The sequence below is a fragment of the Monodon monoceros genome, unplaced genomic scaffold, assembly GCF_005190385.1.
Source record: "Monodon monoceros isolate NGI ecotype Baffin Bay Population unplaced genomic scaffold, NGI_Narwhal_1 Super_Scaffold_11, whole genome shotgun sequence".
Lineage (NCBI taxonomy): Eukaryota > Metazoa > Chordata > Mammalia > Artiodactyla > Monodontidae > Monodon > Monodon monoceros.
The window spans coordinates 133,091,094-133,112,503 of record NW_021703767.1 but is presented as its reverse complement, the minus strand read 5'-3'; the positions used below and the strand labels follow the sequence as shown (position 1 = coordinate 133,112,503).

General features: G+C 41.5%; 1 protein-coding gene across 3 annotated transcripts in view; it reads right to left on the bottom strand.

The window, feature by feature from the left end:
• The window catches only part of OXNAD1 (oxidoreductase NAD binding domain containing 1), a 58,518-nt gene that overhangs the window by 33,674 nt on the left and 3,434 nt on the right, over positions 1 to 21,410 (bottom strand). For 2 of the 3 annotated variants that reach the window (XM_029214574.1, XM_029214576.1), the window contains exons 2-4: positions 14,466 to 14,622; positions 12,541 to 12,658; positions 12,166 to 12,229 (exon numbers count right to left, since the gene is read on the bottom strand). In XM_029214574.1, coding sequence (XP_029070407.1) covers positions 12,166 to 12,229; positions 12,541 to 12,650 — 174 coding nt within the window. In that variant the 5' untranslated portion in view covers positions 12,651 to 12,658; positions 14,466 to 14,622. The remainder of the gene's footprint in view (positions 1 to 12,165; positions 12,230 to 12,540; positions 12,659 to 14,465; positions 14,623 to 21,410) is intronic. The other variant, XM_029214575.1, reaches the window with a different exon arrangement.

Genomic DNA, 21,410 nt, shown 5'->3' with positions numbered 1-21,410 from the left:
TTTCAATTCTGGATCGACCTTGGAGTCAGTAAGTCAAATCCATGATCTACTGGTACCTGCACACACAGTCTTGGTTCATCGCTAACACAGGCCAGTTCCACGAATTCAGCTCACGCCTCTTCCTCCCCTTGCTCACCCACCACCATCCTAAGCCAAGAACTCTGTTCTTCTCACTTGAGTTTCTGCCTCAGCCTCCTTCTTATCTCTCTCAAAACAGACAACAGGCGAATATTCCTAATGTTCTGACCTCACCGAGTTACTCACCAGCTCAAAACCCTCCAAGGTCTCCCTAACTCTCAACTACAAACAAAATGCTCAGAGGCCTTGGTAACTCATGCCAGCCTGAGCTCCTCCTGGTTTACCAGCCAAACTGGACGACTTGCCAGTCCTTAAAGGCAACTGACACCTGCCTCCCTCTCAAAGCCCTGCTGAGGTCTCTGGGCAGGCACCCGCCCTCAGTCCTGTCACCCTCCCACCCAGGCCCCCGGGCCCTGCTCAAACACCACCCCTCACCCAGGTCCTCCCTCTCCTCTCCATCCTCTCAACTCTGCCAATAAAATTTTTCCGCCTGTCTTATCATACTTAGCACATTTAACGTAAATATAAATACTCATGAACAGATCTTTTCCACACACAGACCACAAGCCTCCTGAGGTCACGTACTGGATAGAATTTCCATCTAGGTCACTTCCCTGCCTCAAGCATGGGGCCAAACACAGAGTTAAGATTCGGTAAATACCTGCAGAATGAATGAAAACTCTAACTTAAAGTGACTTAAAATTGGTTTCCAAAACAAAGGTTAGTAGAAATTCAGGAGTTATTTGTTGTTCAAAAAAACAAAAAAATGAAAAGAAAAGAAAAAAAAAGCAAGTGGGGGACCACTAAAGAAAATCTAAATTCATGTTCAAAACTGTGGAAAAGTCAGGGAAGGCAGGGATTTCTTCGGTAGATTAGGAATCTTCCTTTGTTTGCCACACACTCTATTTTAAGTATCTTATTACAAAGTAACAATGATCAGCAGAGGACTCTCCATGACATTATTACTCTCATTTTTTTAGGTTTACAAAAAAGAAACGTTTGTTTTTGTAAAGTCATTATTTTCTTTCAATACAATAATCTGCAAAAACACAGCCAAGAGCTAGATTATTTCATTTGTAACAGTTTAATGGGCATCTGTCAGATTCATTAAAAACTAGATATGTATAAGCTTTAAACACATCCCAAAGAGTCACCTGGTCATAGGGAAATGACACTCATAATCACAGGGGCGGTGGGGAAAGGCACAGAGAATTTCAGCTAAAACATGAGCATGCTTGACCAACAAATGCTAGACTACATAAAATGAATTCAACAATCATTTGCCAATGTCCAAATAAATTCAATGAAGAAGGGAAAGAAGTTATACTTCCCATTGAAAAAGTCCTGTTTTCATCTGGATGGCCCCCATGACCAAAAATGATCCCAGATGCTTTATGCCTACTGGTATTAATACAAAAGGCAACATACCTGTTGCTATTAGTCCAAATAATCTGGGCAAAACTGCTATAACCGGTCACACAAAATACCTTTGCACAATTCATGATTTTTAAAGACATGCCTCCCTCTTAACACCTTATTTTCTTAATATAAATACTGTTCACTATACAAAGATTTCTAGCAATGGGGATTAAAAACATTAGCAAAATCTTTTTGAAGGCCGTGTCTTTTATTTTATTCTGAAGCTATTTCATATAATTAAGCCATGATTATGGCTCTGGTTATATGCCATTCTTTCTCTACTTTTAGTGAATAAGCAAAACATGATGGAGAAACTGTATGTTTTAACATTTGTACTTGTTCTCATACTTAATGGATCAAAAGATTTCGCAATTGAAACCTCAACTAGCCACGTCCTAAGTTAAAACACATGGCAGGAAATGAAGTTTTCCATAAAATAACATCTAGACTCTTCTACTGTTCAGTAAAATAACAATACATTTGCCAACTTTTACTAGCACACTTTTTTAATGCTTTGTCAGAGTCAGCATCTAAAAGGAAATGCCATCATACTGACTGAAAGGGTTTTATGGACGATATTTTGATGTTACTGCTGCTACAAAAGTCTCTGTTCAGGAAATGGGCCTTTCTCTGGGAAACCTGGCCGCTTTCCCCTGTTCACTCCCATTCATTCATTTGCTGGCTTAAAAATTTAGACAAAGTCAGTAGTAGAGACGACCTGAAACAAAAACACAGGTGGGGCACAGAGCATTTCAGAGGTGAAGGAAAATGTAATCATTATCCAGAATAGTGTGTCATCTTACACATAAGGACACCAAGGCCCAGAGACATGATTTTAACTGTGGCTGAACACCAATCTGATGAGTAGGAATCTGATCAAAAGAAAATGGTTTTACTGAAGTAAATTACTGACAAGGAAAGACCACACAATGCTGTCAACTGTATAACCTCTTCAGCGGTGTGTGCCGTCAACACCACGGCCTGCTGTGACAATGCGCTCTCCCTGCTCCTCCCAAAGACTCACCCATCCACCTGGGCTGAGTCTGCTCTCTGCCCCCTCAAGCCTTCACTCTCTCATGCATCACTCCCCGCTCCCCTGTCTCCATGACAACACACTCGAGCGTTCGGGTCTGCCGCCTCACATAAGGACACCGGCAGCAAACGCCTACACACAGCGCTCACCACGGGCTAGCCACTCCACGTACAGCATTCATTCCATCATCACAACAACCCGAAGAGGTGGGTATTGCTATCATCCCCATTTTATATGGGAGAAAACTGAGGTCCCAGAGCTAGTAAGTGGCAAAGCCAAGATTTGAATCCAGGCACTTGACCACTGTGCTTTGCTGCTTCTCAAAACATAACAATTAAAACAAGCCTCTCGCTTAATCCAGCTGTTACCCCATTTCTCTGCTACCATCCACATAAAAAATTTCAGAGGGATACATGGTCCTGGCTCCACTTCCCTATTTCCACCCTCTCCCCAACACATCCGTCAGGCGTTCACGCTCAGCGATGCACTGACACTGAAGCCAGCCACTCCGGTGGCCCGCTATCCACTCTGCTATATCCAGTGACGGCCTCCCAGCAGACTTCCACGTGGTTGGCTGCTCCCTCCCGGAAACACTTTTCCTCCTGGCTTCACCAACACCTGCTGATCGCCCGCCTGCCTGGTCAGCCCCTGCTTCCCCATCTCCTCCGCTGGCCCTTCCTCTCCTGCTTGACCTCTAGATGTTGACATGCCCCAGGCTGAGTGCCAGGCCCTCTCCCTCTCCTCTCTATGTGGCTTAAACTTTTCATCTCCAGCAGTGAACTCCAATCTCGTATACCCAACTGCTGACTTCAATTTCCATTTCAAACAAAACACCCAACATAGAACTCTTTTATCTCTCAAAGTTTCTTCCTTTTTATTATGGAAAACGTCAAACATACACAAAACTAGTAAAAATACTATAATGAATCTCCATGTAGCCATGACCCACACTGAACAGCTGATGTGAGGTGACAAAGCTCATGGCTGATCTTGTCTCATCTGTAACTCCATCTACCTCCCGCCCCAGATTATCCCCAAACTGAGCTCTTTATCCCCCTCCTCCAAACTTGTTCTTCTCTATTTTAGTAAATATGTGCCACCACCATCATCTACCCCGATGATTCAAATCCCAAACTAGAAGTCTCTTGGTCTCCTGTCCTCTCACTAGCTGTACGCCCCCTGCCCCACCTGTGAATCCCATCAGCCCCACCCACAACCCCACCACGCTACCCTAAGCCACCGTCATCTCTCCGCGGACTATGTCAGTAGCCTCCAACTTGGTGTCAAAGCACCGCAGAAGCCCAGAGCTCTACCGAGCCAATAGATGACCCACTTACAATGTAAACCACACGTCATTTCCCTGCTTTAAACCTTGTCGCCCTGAGAATAAAACCCCAACTCCTTGTCCAAGGCCACAGCAGTTTCCATGACCTTGGCCCTCCCACCTCTCATCTATCACCTTCTCTGAACACGCGGAGCTCGTTCCTGCCTCAAGGTCTCTGCACTCTCCAGTCCCTCTGCCAGGAATGCTGTGCACTAGGCTGGCTGGCTTTCCTCCTTATTCGAGTCTCAGCCCAAACGTTACAAACCAATAGGAAATAACCCTCCCAACCCCCATGACCCCATTACCCTGTTTTATTTCCTTCATAGTGTTTATCACATCTGACATTTTCTGGTTTACCTGTCCCACATACCTCAGGGGCTTTACCTGCCTCATGCACTGCTGTATTCCCCACACCTGGAATGGGGCTAGGTTACAGCAGGCACTCAATGCATGTCTGTTTCATTTGATTGGATCCCCTAACGGAAAAATGGAAAAGAGCCACCTCTTAGATTACTTAATTTGTTGAAAAAAAGTGTGTCCGTGAAAAGCAATGACACTATATATTTTAGACACTAACAAGTTAAGTTCTAGGTCTAGTTAAGAAGTAGCAGGTGAGGCAAGTTCTCATTTTCACAGGCCTTATCTGCATATCATCACTGTCCCTACTTTACAAAGGGACTCATCCAAGGCAGTACAGGTAATCAGCCACAGAAGAGGTGTCGAGTGAAAAAAAATACACAACCTAAAAGTTGAGAATTATACTTTATTCTGTGGACTTACTGCAGACTTAAGTTTAGGATACAGCCTCTCAGATAGCTCTGAGATACTGGTCCAAAGAGGTAAGGGAGGAGCCAGGATATATAGGAGTTTCTGCAAAAACCCAGGTAATCAACCATCAAAAGATTACTGCTAGGGCTTCCCTGGTGGCGCAGTGGTTGAGAGTCCGCCTGCCGATGCAGGGCACCCGGGTTCGTGCCCTGGTCCGGGAGGATCCCACATGCTGCGGAGTGGCTGGGCCCGTGAGCCATGGCCGCTAGGCCTGCGCGTCCAGAGCCTGTGCTCCGCGACGGGAGAGGCCACAACAGTGGGAGGCCCGCATACCGCAAAAAAAAAAAAAAAAAAAAAAGATTACTACTAATTAAAGAAAAAACAGACATCTCAAGTTAATGAATTTAGTGCTTCTCTATGTATGGGAAGATGCAAGAGTCTGAGCTTATTGAAATCATTCCTTTGAATATGCACCTTGGCTATCTAGGGCCAGTATCCTGCTTTTCTCCATCCTGAATCCCCTCAGTGTGCACCATGGGGGATGGTGGCTACAGTGGCTGATGGCTTGATGGTCCCAATATCCTTTGTTTACTGAAATGGGCAGGCGACATTCTTTGTCCACAGTGGGAGTAACACTTGTTTATTCTACTCAATGAAATAGGTACTGAGTGCCTATGTCACGTCAGCACTATGCCAGGTTCTGTGGCTACAGTGGCTTCCCTCTTCGTAGGCCTCCACTCACAGCAGGGTGCTGGGTACCTGAGGAGCTGGAGGCCAGCTGCCAGAGCCATCAGACTGCATCCCCCTGGGAGATTCTCCAAGAGACTGGGGCCCACCCCCCCACAAGCCCCCAGCTGCCTCTAGGTGCCTGAGGTCTCCCCACCACTCTCTGCTCTGTCAGAACTGACAGTGCCGTGAATGCCAAGTACTGTTCATCTCAATCTGGATAATCTCTAAAAGGTTCTCTGACCATCAGTCGAAGCAAATTAGCTGTCCAACTGCTGGGAAACAGTCCATATTAAAAAGATGCCCCCCGCCCACCTCCCAACTTGAAGAAGGCCGCTCCAGCACACAACCTTCCCCAAATGTACAGGAGATGACTAGCAGAGAAGTGTTAAGAGTTAAACTCAGAACACGATCCAGCTCTCCAACTAAGCAGCCTATTCCACTCAAATCCAAGCCTCAGCAAAACCCAAAGTCAAGCAGATTCTCAGCACTCAATAACCAGCAATGGGACTCATAGGATCCCCAAATGTCTCTGACTCAGAAGCCCAGTCATTTGGTTTTATTGTGTCAGTAGTAACTCCCGTGTTTGTTATGCCCGGTAATACTAAGTGAAGTTTTGATCTGGAACAGAGATATGGCTGTGTGAAATTTACCTCCCATTTTGTTGCTGAATTGAACTTTGTCTAAATCGAGTGTCATGATCCTCTGCTATATTAGAAAGAAAGCCCAATTTGATAACAAGGATCTGAGTTCAAGGGCTGAGTTCTCCATTTACTTGAACAAGTCCTTTAAACTTAGGCCAACAATGTAATTTATCAGCCAAAACAGGGCCCTTGTGAAGGTGAAAAGGGGGTGCTACTGACAATTATACCAGAGGAAGAGTTATAAGCCAGGACTACCCCAGGCAAACAGAAAGCAGGGTCATCCTATCTAAATCTCTGAAACCTTACTTTCCTCACCTGTGAAATGGGGATAAGCACCAGGGTGGCTGGGAGAATCAAGTAACAACTTATTGTCTAATCGAGGGCTTTGTAAACAACAGGCAACAATACACATAAGGCATTTGTAGGATAAGGCATAGGCTTCTAAAAGAAGTACACTAGTACAATTAAAAAAGTATTAATCCCAAGGAGGAACATACCTAGACACACAGTAATCAAATTGACAAAAATTAAAGACAAAGAGAAAATATTAAAAGCAATAAGGGAAAAGCAATAAATAACATACAAGGGAATCCCCATAAGACTATCAGCTGATTTATCAGCAGAAATACCGCAGGCCAGAAGGGAGTGACGTAATATAATTAAAGTGATGAAAGAGAAAAACCTACAACCAAGAATACGCTACCCAGCAAGGCTCTCATCAGATCTGACGGAGAAATCAAAAGTTTACAAACAAGCAAAGCTAAAAGAATTCAGCACCACCAAACCAGCTTTATAACAAATACTGCAGGAATTTCTCTAAGTGGAAAAGAAAAGGCCACAACTAGAAACAAGAAAATTATGAAAGAGGAAAGCTCACTGGTAAAGGCAAACATATAGTAAGAGTAGGAAATCATCCACACACAAATATGGTATCAAAACCAGTAATCATGAGGAGGAGAGTACAAGGGCAGGATATATGAAATGCATTTGAAATTAAGAGACCAGCAATTTAAAACAATCATGTATATATACAGACTGCTATATCAAAACCTTATGGTAACCACAAATGAAAAATCTGTAATAGATATATACATGAAAAAGAAAAAGGAATCCAAAAACAACATGAAAGATAATCAATCACACAAGAAGAGAACAAAAGAGGAAAGGAAGAAAAAAGACCTAATAAAACAAATCCAAAATTAATAAAATGGCAATAAGGACATAAATATGGATAATTACCTTAAAAGTAAACAGATTAAATTCTCCAACCAAAAGACACAGACTGGCTGAATGGATACAAAAACAAGGCCCATACATATGCTGTCTACAAGAGACCCACTTCAGATCTAGAGACACATACAGACTGAAACTGAGGGGATGGAGAAAGGTATTCCATGTGAATGGAAATCAAAAGACAGCTGGAGTAGCAATACTCATATCAGACAAAATAGACTTTTAAATAAAGACTGTTACAAGAGACAAAGAAATATACTACATAATGATCAAGGCATCAATCCAAGAAGAAGATATAACAATTGTAAATATATATGCACCCAACACACGAGCACCTCAATATATAAGGCAAATGTTAACAGAAATAAAAGAAATTGACAGTTACATAATAATAGTGGGAGACTTTAACATCCCACTTACATCAATGGACAGATCAACCAGACAGAAAATCAATAAGGGAACACAGGCCTTAAATGACACATTAGACCAGACGGACTTAACTGATATTTACAGAGCATTCCATCTGAAAGCAGCAGAATACACATTCTTTTCAAGCGCATATGGAACATTCTCTAGGACAGATCACATGCTGGGCCACAAAGCCAGCCTCAGTAAATTTAAGAAAACTGAAATCATGTCAAGTATCTTTTCCAACCACAATGCTATGAGATTAGAAATCAACAAGAAATAACTGCAAAAAACATAAACATGTGGAGGCTAAACAATATGCTACTAAACAACCAACAGATCACTGAAGAAATCAAAGAGGAAATCAAAAAATACCTAAACACAAATGAAAACAAAAACATGATGATCCAAAACCTGTGGGACATAGCAAAAGCCGTTCTGAAAGGGAAGTTTATAGCAATACAAGCTTCCCTCAGGAAACAAGAAAAGTCTCAAACAACCTAACTTTACACCTAAAGCAACTAGAGAAAGAACAAAACACCAAGAAGGAAAGAAATCATAAAGAGCAGAGCAGAAATAAATGAAATAGAGAGTAAGAAAACAGAAAAGATCAATGAAATTAAAAGCTGCTTCTTTGAAAAGATAAACAAAATTGATAAGCCTTTAGCAAGACACATCAAGAAAAAAAGGGAGAGGGCCCAAATCAAAATTTGAAACAAAAAAGGAGAATTTACAACAGACACCACAGAAATACAAAGGATCACATGAGACTACTACAAGCAACTACATGCCAATAAAATGGACAACCTAGAAGAAATGGACAAATTCTTAAAAAGGTACAATCTCCCAAGACTGAACCAGAAAGAAACAGAAAATATGAACAGATCAATTACAAGTACTGAAATTGAATCTATGATTTAAAAACTCCAGAACACAAAAGTCCAGGACCAGATGGCTTCACAGGCGACTTCTATCAAATATTTAGAGAAGAGGTCCAAGAGGGAGGGGATATATGTATACATATATCTGATTCACTTCACTGTACAGCAGAAACTAACACATTGTAAAGCAATTATATGCCAATAAAAAAATTAAATTAAATTAAAATAGGGAAGAGTTAACATCTATCCTTCTGAAACTATTCCAAAAAACTGCAGAGAAAGAAACACTTCCAAACTCATTCTATGAAGCCACCATCACTCTGCTACCAAACCAGACAAAGATACCACAAAAAAAGAAAATTACAGGTCAGTATCACTGATGAATAGAGATGCAGAAATCCTCAACAAAATATTAGCAAACCAAATCCAACAATATATTAAAAGGATCATACACCAGGACCAAGTGGGATTTATCCCAGGGATGCAAAGATTCTTCAATATAGACACATCAATCAGTGTGATACACCATATTAACAAACTGAAGAATAAAAACCATATGATCATCTCATTAGATGCAGAAAAAGCTTTTGATAAAATTCAACATCCATTTATGATAAAAAAAACTCTCCAGAAAGTGGGCATAGAGGGAATCTACCTCAACATAATAAAGGCCATATATGACAAACCCACAGCAAACATACTCAACAGTGAAAAACTAAAAGCATTTCCTCTAAGATCAGGAACAAGACAAGGATGTCCACTCTTGTCACTTTTTTTTTTTTTTTTTGCGGTACACAGGCCTCTCACTGCTGTGGCCTCTCCCGTTGCGGAGCACAGGCTCCGGACGCGCAGGCTCAGCGGCCATGGCTCACGGGCCCAGCCGCTCCGCGGCATGTGGGATCTTCCCGGACCGGGGCACGAACCTGTGTCCCCTGCATCGGCAGGCAGACTCTCAACCACTGCGCCACCGGGGAAGCCCCACTCTTGCCACTTTTATTCAACATAGTTTTGTAAGTCCTAGCCACAGCACCACAGTCAAATGTCATTCAGTTCAGAGCTCAGTTTCCCTCATCAGCAGGACTCCAGACAGCTTACAGTTACAGCCCCAAGTAAGAAATATTAACATCATAATATGGTCATTCAGTAAATTCTCCAGAGGGAACCCCAGGCCTAGTAAGGAAAGGACACTTCCGGGCGGGTGAGAGCTCCATTCTGGACCCACGCCAGGAAGCAGCAGGGTCCTTTGGCCTAGGAATCAGAGACCTGGAGCTTCCCTCTGGCCCCAGGCTCTGCTGCCTCTGCTGTAACATGGAGATGCCAAGCTATCCTTAGGCTGTCTCACAGGCTGGAACTGAAGGGCAAATGACGCATGGAGAGTTTTGTGCAGTATGCTAGCCGTACAAAGGGAAGGCAGGGTCTGCAGACAAGAGAGGAGAAAGTGGTCTGGCCTGACCAGAGGTGCTGGTCATTTCCACAAGTCCAAGCTGAGCGCCTGTTCCATGGCTAGGACCTGCACTCTCGAGGGATGCAGGTGAGCCCCTGATGACCTTACACCACTAAGGACGTGGTTCCAGGCACCACCTGGCTTATCCAGCTCCACCCCCCAGCACCCCACTCTCATTCTGTGTGGTAGAGGAGCAGAAATGAGAAACAGAGAAGGAGGGGAGGTGCAACTGGAAAATCTCCCACCTAGCTGATACCATGGCTGGAATTACCCTGTAATTCTCTGACTTCCAGGCATTACAACTCTCAACTGCTCAACCACACCACTGGAGTTTTCATTAACTTTCTGTGCAGTTTTCTTAAACTTGGCTCAAAATAACCCCTCAGAAGTCTCAGAAATTCTGTCCTGTAAAATTTGAAGTCAGGGATTGGCAAATTACAATCGACCCACAGGCCAAATCTGAGTGTTCTGGTGAATGCCGTCTTACTGGAACACAGACACAACAATCTGTTTACATGTTGCCTAGGGCTATCTTCACACTACAAAGGCAGAGTTTTGTAGTTGTAACTGAGACAGGGTGGCCCTGGAAGCCTAACATACTATCTGGCTCCTTATGAAAAGTTTGCCAAACCCAACTCGTAATTCTACCTGCCTCAAAATACAACAGAAGAGAGTACAGTCCAAACCTGTTAAATAAACTGCTTTTTCTTCAAAGCTGGCAAGGTTTCACTTTAAAAAAAAAAATTCTAACAAATCTCACTTTTACAGAGTCAGCATTTTTGCGTGTTGAACAAACCAAAAAAAAGAGTTTTCAGATTTATCATCAGCGGGAAAAGCATATTTTCCCACACAGCCATAAATCTATTATGCTGAACTACTCTACATAAACTCCTCAAAAACACATTGGCTTAAAGCTGAATCCACAAACACACCACTCTTGGCCCCAAAGCAATTTTCTGAAAGTAGAATAAGCTTGAGGGTGGGGCCTAAATAATAATCTTTTACATTAAAGTATATTCTATTATTAACACTAAAAATTAAACTACTGCGACAATGCAATTTCTGACCATGTTTATAGAAGTGTATAGTCCTTCCTTATATGAAATAGTTTTCTAACTGTTAGTTTAAATACACTTACAAAACTAAGCTAAGTATTTCCAAATACGTGAAGAACCACTCAAAAGCAAAATCAAATATCCAACTGACACTTTTAAAAGAAAATGGGGTTACTCACGGAGATAAAGGGTGAGGATCCTTTATTTCCCAGCCCTCGACACCCCTTCAGGTTGGTGGATTAGCCCTTCTATGGTCTGAATATGGAGGAAAATAATCTGCACATGGGAAGGGGTAACAAGAGCTCGTCCACGTTCCTTTCTCAGATGTTAGTGCTTTCTCCCTTTTGATGAAATAGGAAGTTGTTCTAAAGTAGGGATAAGAACAAGGACTTTGAGACATGGTGCCCAAAAAAACAAAAGAAAGAAAAAGCAAGCTACTCATAAAATGTAGGCTCTAAAAGAAGTTCTATCCCTAAAATATAACCTTAAACCTTAAACCTTATGCCTGTGAGGATAGTTCCCTCCATTGCTGCTACACTTCCTTCAACAAAAACAAATCCATCAGGACTTCACTGGCGGTGCAGTGGTTAAGAATCTGCCTGCCAATTCAGGGACGTGGGTTCAATCCCTGGTCCAGGAAGATCCCACATGCCACGGAGCAACTAAGCCTGTGCGCCACAACTACTGAGCCCGTGCTCTAGAGCCCACGAGCCACAACTACTGAGCCTACGTGCCACAACTACTGAAGCCCATGTGCCTAGAGCCTGTTCTCCACAACAAGAGAAGCCACCGCAATGAGAAGCCCACGCACCGCAACGAAGTATAGCCCCCACTCACCACAACTAGAGAAAGCCCGCGTGCTGCAACAAAGACCCAACACAGCCCAAAATGAATGAATAAATAAATTTATTTATTTAAAAAGAAAAAATCCATCCATTCCAAGTTTAAAGGGAACAATTTGAGTACTTTGCTGTCATCTTTTCAAATCAGTTGTCATATGCCCTGTTCAGAAAAGTTCTGAAGAGAAAAATAACAAACTTGCCCTGACTGTCTTCACAGGGATGAAGCTCATGTAATGCCCTCTCAGTAAGCCAGTCCTAACTGCGTGCCACCTGCCAGCGAGGAGAACCTGCCCTGGCCCAAGGTACAAACCTCCCGGCGAACGACATCTGCAGTTCTCTCCAAGTGATCAGTTTTCCTTTTGGATTTCATTACGCTTTAATAGAAAGTAAAATTAGGTTATTAAGTATTATCCTCCTGAAAATTAATTACACTAGTAATTATCGTGACTATCCGATACCTGTCATACCTGTAGCTGGAAAGCAACAGCATGACTATCCACAATACAATATAACATCATGGATCCCAGAAAGTGGCCCATGAAAATCTGCACATCTAACTAAAGCTTAACGATCCACTGATAGCATGCACATGTAAGCAAGATGTTACAATACGCCTCCCATGATCATCAGCAGGTCAGGTCTTTTTGAAAATCAACCTCAAATGACACTGAAGGTGACAACTCACCTGCTTAGAGTAAGGTGGCGCAAAGCGCTGGGTGTCAGTCTACTCGAAGCAGCCTGAGTGCAGATGGCCCCCACAAAGCCTCGCAGCAACGCAGGAATCACGACAGCCATGGTGCTTCCTGGGAAACAACAAACTGAAAGTTAAAATATTTTAAGGAAAAGTAGGGGAATATCAGACTATCTTAGGGGCCAGTGAAGAAGAGTTTGGATTTTTGTTGCTGACATTATGAGCTGATCTAACAGCAAAACAATTAACTTCACCCTGACAAAATTTCTGCTACTACATACAACTGATTCAACTGATCTCCACAGCACATACGTATGTAATTATGGTGTTCAAATATTTGTGTTCTCTATTAGTTTCCAAAATCTCTGACCAAACTCATGGGACTAATCTTCTGCTATTACAGAAGAGGACAGTAGATTTTATAGCTGCCTAATAATTATATTCTGCCCAGAGCACCGCACAAGTCTTTAATATTTCTTGTTAGATAAAGTAAAAGGGACAAATTTTCTGAGGTTCACAGCAATGAGAATAAACAAACTCCAACTACATGCAGTAACATAGGTATCACAAATATCACAGTAAATGAAAAGAATGAAAGAAGCCAGACCCAAAGAAGTCAGTCACACAGAGTACAAAAACAGAAAAAACGAATCTACGCAGTTAGAAATCAAGTTAGTAATTACTCCTGGTGAGGTGCCAATGACAATGTCTTTTCTTAATATGAATGCTAACTGCATGGGTATTTTCCTTTTGAAAAAAGTTCATCAAATCACAGAGAAGTTTGGGGGCAGTAAAAATACTCTGCATGGTACCATAATGACAAAAGTCATTAAACATATGTCCAAATCCACAGAACATACAACACCAAGAGTGAGCCGTGGTGTTAGACTTGGGGTGATTATGATGTATCAGTGCAGGTTCATCACCTATAACAACTGTCCTACTCTGGCGGGGGATGTGGATGCTGGGGGAGGCGATGCACGTGTGTGAGCAGGGGGTGTATGGGGAATCCCTCTACTAGCCCTCAGTTTTGCTGTGAACCTAAAACTGCTCTAAAAAAAAAATCAAGTCTTAAAAATTCAATGAAGCAGTCCTCTTAGGATTTATGTACTTCTGTTTATATGTTACACTTCAATAACAAGTTAAAAAAAAAAAGCCAGAAAGATTCTCCAACATTTCAAATTCTAAAAACTACTGGCCTATCAGGGAAAGCACTGATTGGAAGTCAAATGATACATTTTTTTTGATTCCTATCGCTCTGTTTTCCTCTGCCAATTTTTAACTATTTCTTTGCCTAAGATGGCCACTTTTAACACGTTATATTGGCATATATATCTGTTCTTTCCTATCTCAGTTGGCTTGAGAATAAATGAAAATGTATGTGAACACTCTATTTCCTGAGCTCTTTGGAAGGTACTACATAAATTAATTGTAACAAATACAGTGTTAGAAAAATATTCAAGTGAGGTGTGCTGCATTCCTACTCCCCATTCATTAATTTAGCCCTTCATTTGACAAATATTTATTAAAGCCCATCACATGGCAGGTCCTGGGGGTACAAACATGAACAAAACAAAGACCTTAGGGAGCCTACATTTAAAAGACAGAGACATGAAATAAATAAAAGTAAGTAAATTGAGCAGTGATATCAGTCATATGTAATTTATTCAGTTATAACCAAATCATATCAAAAATCCACTGTTTCATAACTAGTCTTTAGACAAGATAAAAGATCTATTTCTTGCCATGCAGCATCACTGTGGATAAACATGCTACTCGCTATTTTTCTCTCTAGTAAATGAAATAAGTATAAGGCCTCTTTCACCTCATGTAAGACTACTACATGTAGTTTTTCTCCTTTGAATGTACTAAACCAAAAATGGTACATAAATCATTGAAAGAAAGAAGGCAAAACTTACTTTAGAAGTCCATGAGAGTTCAGGAGTCATTAAGAGTACGGCTGGCTGACTGACTGACATGCAATATTCTGGTCCTGCATTTACACTGAGACCTCTGGAATATACACCAGTTGGAACACAGACAGTGTTTCCATATACTGAAATTCTAACAAAGTTCCTGCAATGGCAGAGACAACATATAAGAACGATGTTGGGGAAAATTAAAAAGCACTGTCTCTTAGTGGCAAAAGGAAAGGCTCATTGTAATCAGCAGCATCACCACAGAGCAAGCCGACTCTCAAAGACCCCCTTTCCATTCATTCCTCCTCCTGTTTCCACTTTTCTTGTCTGATTGTCTTGCTGCTTCTCTCTTTCATCTTCCTTGACCGTCAGTCTGTAACTTCTGCTGCTTAGGGTATCCACCCCATGAACAACCAGCTCAATGGCTGGAATGATACAGTTACATGTCACTTGGGGTCAACTTCCCTGATAAAATTTAACCAATATGTAGGTACATACAGACACCCTGTTCTGCTCAATGTTTTGGATAACTACTGCTACAATAAGTTGTCCTCATCTAAGACACATATTTTAGTGATTATGCTGTTTGAACGGTCTACTGCTCAACTGAACTGGAAAACAAAGAAATGTTAATTTTTAAAAGCTGTTCTCTTTAAAATTCTAAAATCTTGTTTTGTAACAATAGTAACCATGACCAAGAGCGCCACCTACTGGTAAAAAGAAGGGTATTTCATCAAATTGTGCTCAAAGTGCCTTCCAAAGCAAAAGGTATTTAAAGAAAAAAAAACTACCCATATTTTGAAATATGTCCAGTGGTTTTATATATTCAATGTAAGTATTAATTAACTATGAAAAATTAACATATATTAATTAATTTTCAAAACCATACAAAAAAGAATATTCCATCAATGTTTGTATCCTCATAGGCCTTACCTCACCAAAGTTATTTCTAAAACAGAGAAAAGTATCATAAATGCTAAATAAAACATATATCCATTTAAACAGTGAACTGCAAGCAACAGATAATTATGACACGATACATATAAAATCCTGAAGATGCTACCAAAAAACTACTAGAGCTCATCAATGAATTTGGTGAAGTTGCAGGATACAAAATTATACCCAGAAATTTGCTGCATTTCTATACACTAGCAACAAAAGATCAGAAAGAGAAATTAAGGCAACAATCCCATTTACCATCACATCAAAAAAAAAAATACCTAGCAATAAACCTACCTAAGGAGATAAAAGACCTGTACTCCGAAAACTATAAGATGCTGATGAAAGAAATCAAAGATGACACAAACAGATGGAAAGATACACCATGCTCTTGGATTGGAAAAATCAATATTGTCAAAATGACTGTATTACCCAAGGCTATCTACAGATTCAATGCAATCCTTATCAAATTACCAATGACATTTTTCACAGAACTAGAACAAAAATTTTTAAATCTGTATGGAAATACAAAAGGCCCTGAGTAGCCAAAGCAATCCTGAGAAAGAAAAACAGAGCTGGAGAAATCAGGCTCCCTGACTTCAGACTATACTACAAAGCTATGGTCATCAAAACAGTATGGTACTGGCACAAAAACAGACATGTAGATCAATGGAACAGGATAGAAAGCCCAGAAATAAACACACGCACCTATGCTCAATTAACCTATGACAAAGGAGGCAGGAATATACAATGGAGAAAAGAGAGTCTCTTCAATAAGTGGTGCTGGGAAAACTGGACAGCTACATGTAAAAGAACGAAATTAGAACATTCTCTAACACCATGCACAAAAATAAATTCAAAATGGATTAAAGACCTAACTGTAAGACCAGGTACCACAAAACTCCTAAAGGAAAACATAAGCAGGACACTCTTTGACATAAATTGCAGCTATATCTTTTTGGATCTGTCTCCTAGAGCACGAGTCCCCGAGTCCCCAACCCCCCCCCCCCCCCCCCCCCCCCCCCCCCCGGCTCGCACAGCAGGGGGGGAACCTGGTCGCACAGCGGGAGGTGAGCAGCGGGGGAGTGAGCGAAGCTTCATCCGTATTTACAGCCGCTCCCCTTCGCTCACACCTGTCAGGTCAGCAGCAGCATTAGATTCTCATAGGAGCACAAACCCTACCCTGAACTGTGCATGCAAGGGATCTAAGCTGCATGCTCCTTATGAGAATCTAATGCCTGATGATCTGAGGTGGAGCTGAGGCAGTGATGCTAGCACTGGGGAGTGGCTGCAAATACAGATTATCATTAGCAGAGAGGTCTGACTGCAGAGACCATAATAAATCAATTGCTTGCAGACTCATATCAAAACCCTATCAGTGAGTGACAAGTGACAATTAAGCTGCATCTGGTGGCAGGCTTTATAGTGGCAAGTGAGTTGCTGTACTTCAATTGTACAGCTGCATCTAGTGGCAGGCTTTGAGTCAGAATCCAAAACTTATTTAGTCCACGCGTGGCCCACCCATTATTTTATTTACCACTTCCATTGTGCCTCCTTCCCGCACTGCACACTTGTCTCAGTCGGAGTTTTGGTAAGCCCACAAGCTAACCCTAGCCAAAATGCATAAAAAACAAACGTCTCTGGAGAGCTTCTTTGAAAATGGGGAAAGACCCAATGATGAGACGGCAGAAGACTCTAAGACTGCCAACAGAAAGAAAGCTGGATTTAAAAGAAAATACCAAGAGTCCTACATAATTACGGGTTCATTGCAACAGGTTATTCACATTCTCCAAGCCTGCTTTTGTATAATATGTGGCAACTGGCTATCCAACAAAGCCATGAAACCTTCAACTGCTTCGCCACATGGAGACCAAGCACCCTGCATTGAAAGACAAGCCTTTGGAGTTTTTCAAAAGAAAAGAACATGAACACGAAGAACAGAAGCAATTATTGAAGGTCACAACTTCATCAAATGTGTCTGCACTGAGAGCATCTTTCTTAGTGCCCAACCACATTGCTAAAGCTAAGAAGCCCTTTACTATATTGGTGAAGAGCTGATCCTGCCTGCTGCTAAGGACATCTGTCGGGAACTTTTAGGAGAGGCTGCCGTTAAAAAGGTGGCATGTATTCCTCTTGCAGCTAGCACCATAACTAGATGAACTGATGAAACAGCAGCAGAGGATACTGACACACAATTGTTAGAGAGGATTAATGAGTCACCGCGGTATGCAATCCACGTTGACGAGTCTACTGACGTTGACAACAAGGCAACAACGCTTGTTTTTTGTGCAATATACTTTTCAGAAGGATGTGCATGAGGATAAGTTATGTGCACTTTTGTTGCCAACCAACACCACAGCTGCAGAACTATTCAACTCTTTGGACTTATCGGGACATATCAGGAAAACTGAATTGGTCATTTTTTAAAATTAATTAATTAATTAATTTACTTTTGGCTGCATTGGGTCTTCATTGCTGTGCGTGGGCTTTCTCTAGTTGTAGCAAGTGGGGGCTACTCTTCGTTGCGGTGCATGGGCTTCTCATTGTGGTGGCTTCTCTTGCTGTGGAGAACGGGCTCTAGGCGCACAGGCTTCAGTAGTTGTGGCACACGGGCTCAGTAGTTGTGGCTCGCAGGCTCTAGGTCACAGGCTCAGTAGTTGTGGCACATGGGCATGTGGGATATTCCTGGACCAGGGCTTGAACCCGTGTCCCCTGCATTGGCAGGTGGATTCTTAACCACTGCGCCACCAGGGAAGTCCTGAATTGGTCATTTTGTGTCAGTATATGTGCCGACGGAGCACCTGCCACAACTGGACAGCTTTCTGGTTTCACCACTTGGGTCAAAGAGGTCGCCTATGAATGTGAGTCTACGCACTGTGTCATCCGTAGAGAAAGGCTGGCTAGCCGAAAAATGTCACCTGAACTTAACGTTTTGCAGGATGTGATTAACATTATCAACCACATTAAAGTACATGCCCTTGACTCCCATCTGTTTGTGCAGTTCTGTGAGGAGATGGACACAGAGCATACACGTCTTCTCTTACACACAGAAGTGAGATGGCTTTCTAAAGGTAGATCACTGGCCAGAGTTTTTGAGTTACGAGAGCCACTCCTGAGATTTCTTTTAGAAAAACAGTCACCACTGGCACTACATTTCAGTGACACAGAATGGGTCGCAAAACTTGCTTACCTGTGTGACATATTCAACCTGCTCAGCAAACTCGATCTGTCACTTCACAGGAGAATGACAACTGTGTTCAAGTTGGCAGATAAAGTGGCTGTATTCAAAGCCAAACTGGAATTATGGGGGTGACAAGTGAACATTGGGATTTTTGACATGTTTCAAACATTAGCAGAGATTTTGAAAGAGACTGAGCCAGGTCCTTCTTTCTCCCACTAGTGCATGATCACCTATCTCAGCTTTCAAAAGAGTCTGAGCATTACTTCCCAATCACAAAAGACTCCTGAACCGGGAAGGTATGGATCCGTGACCCATTTGTGAATAAGCCAGGTGAATCGACTTCATCCGTGCTAGAAGAGAATCAACTGCTTGAGATCGCAAATGATGGTGGCCTTAAAAGTATGTTTGAGTCAACTTCAAATCTCCATACATTCTGGATTAAAGTCAAGGCGGGATATTCTGAGATTGCCACAAAAGCACTGAAAAGCCTGCTTCCATTTCCAGCATCCTATCCTTGTGAAGCAGGGTTTTCTGCAGGGACAGCAACCAAAACGAGATCACGGAGTAGAGTGGACATAAGCAACACACTTTGGGTGTCCCTGTCTCCCATCACCCCCAGATGGGACCATCTAGTTACATGAAAACAAGCTCAGGGCTCCCACTGATTCTGCATTAGGGTGAGTTGTATAATTATTTCATTATATATTATGATGTAATAATAATAGAAATAAAGTGCACAATAAATGTAATGCGCTTGAATCATCCTGAAACCATCCCCCCACCCCACCCCACCCCACCCCACCCCGGTCTGTGGAACAATTGTCGTCCACGAAACCAGTCCCTGGTGCCAAAAAGGTTGGGGCCGCTGTCCTAGAGTAACAGAAATAAAAACAAACAAATGGGACCTAATTAAACTTAAAAGCTTTTGCACAGCAGAGGAAACCATGAACAAAATGAGAAGACAACCTACAGAATGGGATAAAAAATTTGCAAACAATGCAACCAACAAGGGGCTCATCTCCAAAATATACAAACGGCTCATACAGTGCAATATCAAAAAATCAAACAACCCAATCAAAGAATGGACAGAAGATCTAAATAGACATTTCTCCAAAGACCTACAGATGGCCAAAGACACATGAAAAGATGCTCAGCATTGCTAATTATTCGAGAAATGCAAATCAAAACTACAATGATGTATCACCTTACACTAGTCAGAATGGCCATTATCAAAAAGTCTACAAATAATAAACGCTGGAAAGGGTGTGGAGAAAAAGGAACCCTCCTACCTTGTTGGTGGGAATGTAAACTGGTACAGCCTCTATGTAGAACAGTATGGAGGTTCCTTAAAAAACTAAAAATAAAGCTACCATATGATCCTACAATCCCACTCCTGGACATATATCCAGAGAAAACCATAATTCAAAAAGATATATGCACCCCAATGTTCACTGCAGCACTATATACAATAGCCAAGAAATGGAAGCAACTTAAATGGCCATTGACAGATGAATGGATAAAGATGTCATATATCTATCTATATCTATCTATCTATCTATCTATCTATATATATATATATATATATATATACAATGGAATATTACTCAGCCATAAAAAAGAATGAAATAATGCCATTTGCAGCAACATGGATGGACCTAGAGATTTTCACACTAAGTGAAGTCAGACAAGGAAAGACAAATAACCACATGATATCACTTATATGTAGAATCCAAAATATGATACAAATGAACTTATCTATGAAACAGAAACAGACACACATTGAAAACGAACTTATGGTTACCAAAGGGGAGAAGGGGAGGAATACATGTTTGGGATTAACATATACTCACTACTATATATAAAATAGATAACCAACAATGGCCTACTGTATAGCACAGGGAACTATAGTCAATATTTTGTAATAACCTATTAGGGAGGAAAATCTGAAGAACATATATACTTATGTATGTGTAACTGAATCTCTGTGCTATACACTTGAAACTAACCAACAATGCAAATCAACTATACTTCAATAAAAATTTTTTTAAAAAACAAAGCCACGTTCAAAGAATACAAAAAATACAAAAAAAGAAAAAAACCACATATTTTGAAATTTATGTCCAATGGTTTTATATATTCAATGTATTAATTAACTATATAAAATTAACATATTAATTAATTTTCAAAACCATACAAGAAAGAATATTCCATCAATATTTGTATCTCATGGGCCTTATCTCACCAAAAAGTTATTTTACTTTTAAAAGAGAGAAAAGTATCATAAATGCTAAATAAAACAGATATCCATTTAAGCAATGAACTGCAAGCAACAGATTAAGATTTAAAATGAATGATACTAGTTTCTGTTCAATAGCTACATTCAAATTCTTTAACAATTACTGAGGCACCAGGCACTATTTCAGGTTGTGGAGACACAATAAACAACCAGACACAAGGCCTTTGCCATCATGAGGCTTTTATCACAATGTCTACAACAGATAATAATAAACAGATAATTAACAAGACACAGATTACAATGAGTGTGATAAAGGAAATAAGAGTGATGGGGTAGGTGGGGGAATATCAGGAAAGGTCTCTCTCAAGAGGCATCAGAGCTGAGACCCGAATGAGGGGAAGGAGGCAGCCAAGCAGGCGTTAAGTGCAGAGCACTGGAGCGAGGCCCCATCACAGAAACAAGCCTGGTGTGGTAGAGGAAGCACAGCCAGTGTGACTGGAGAGCAGTGAGCCAAGGACAGTGACAGGACATGAGGTCAAGGAGGGAGACACGTGCCAGGTCACAGCAGGCCACAGGAAGGGTGTGGACT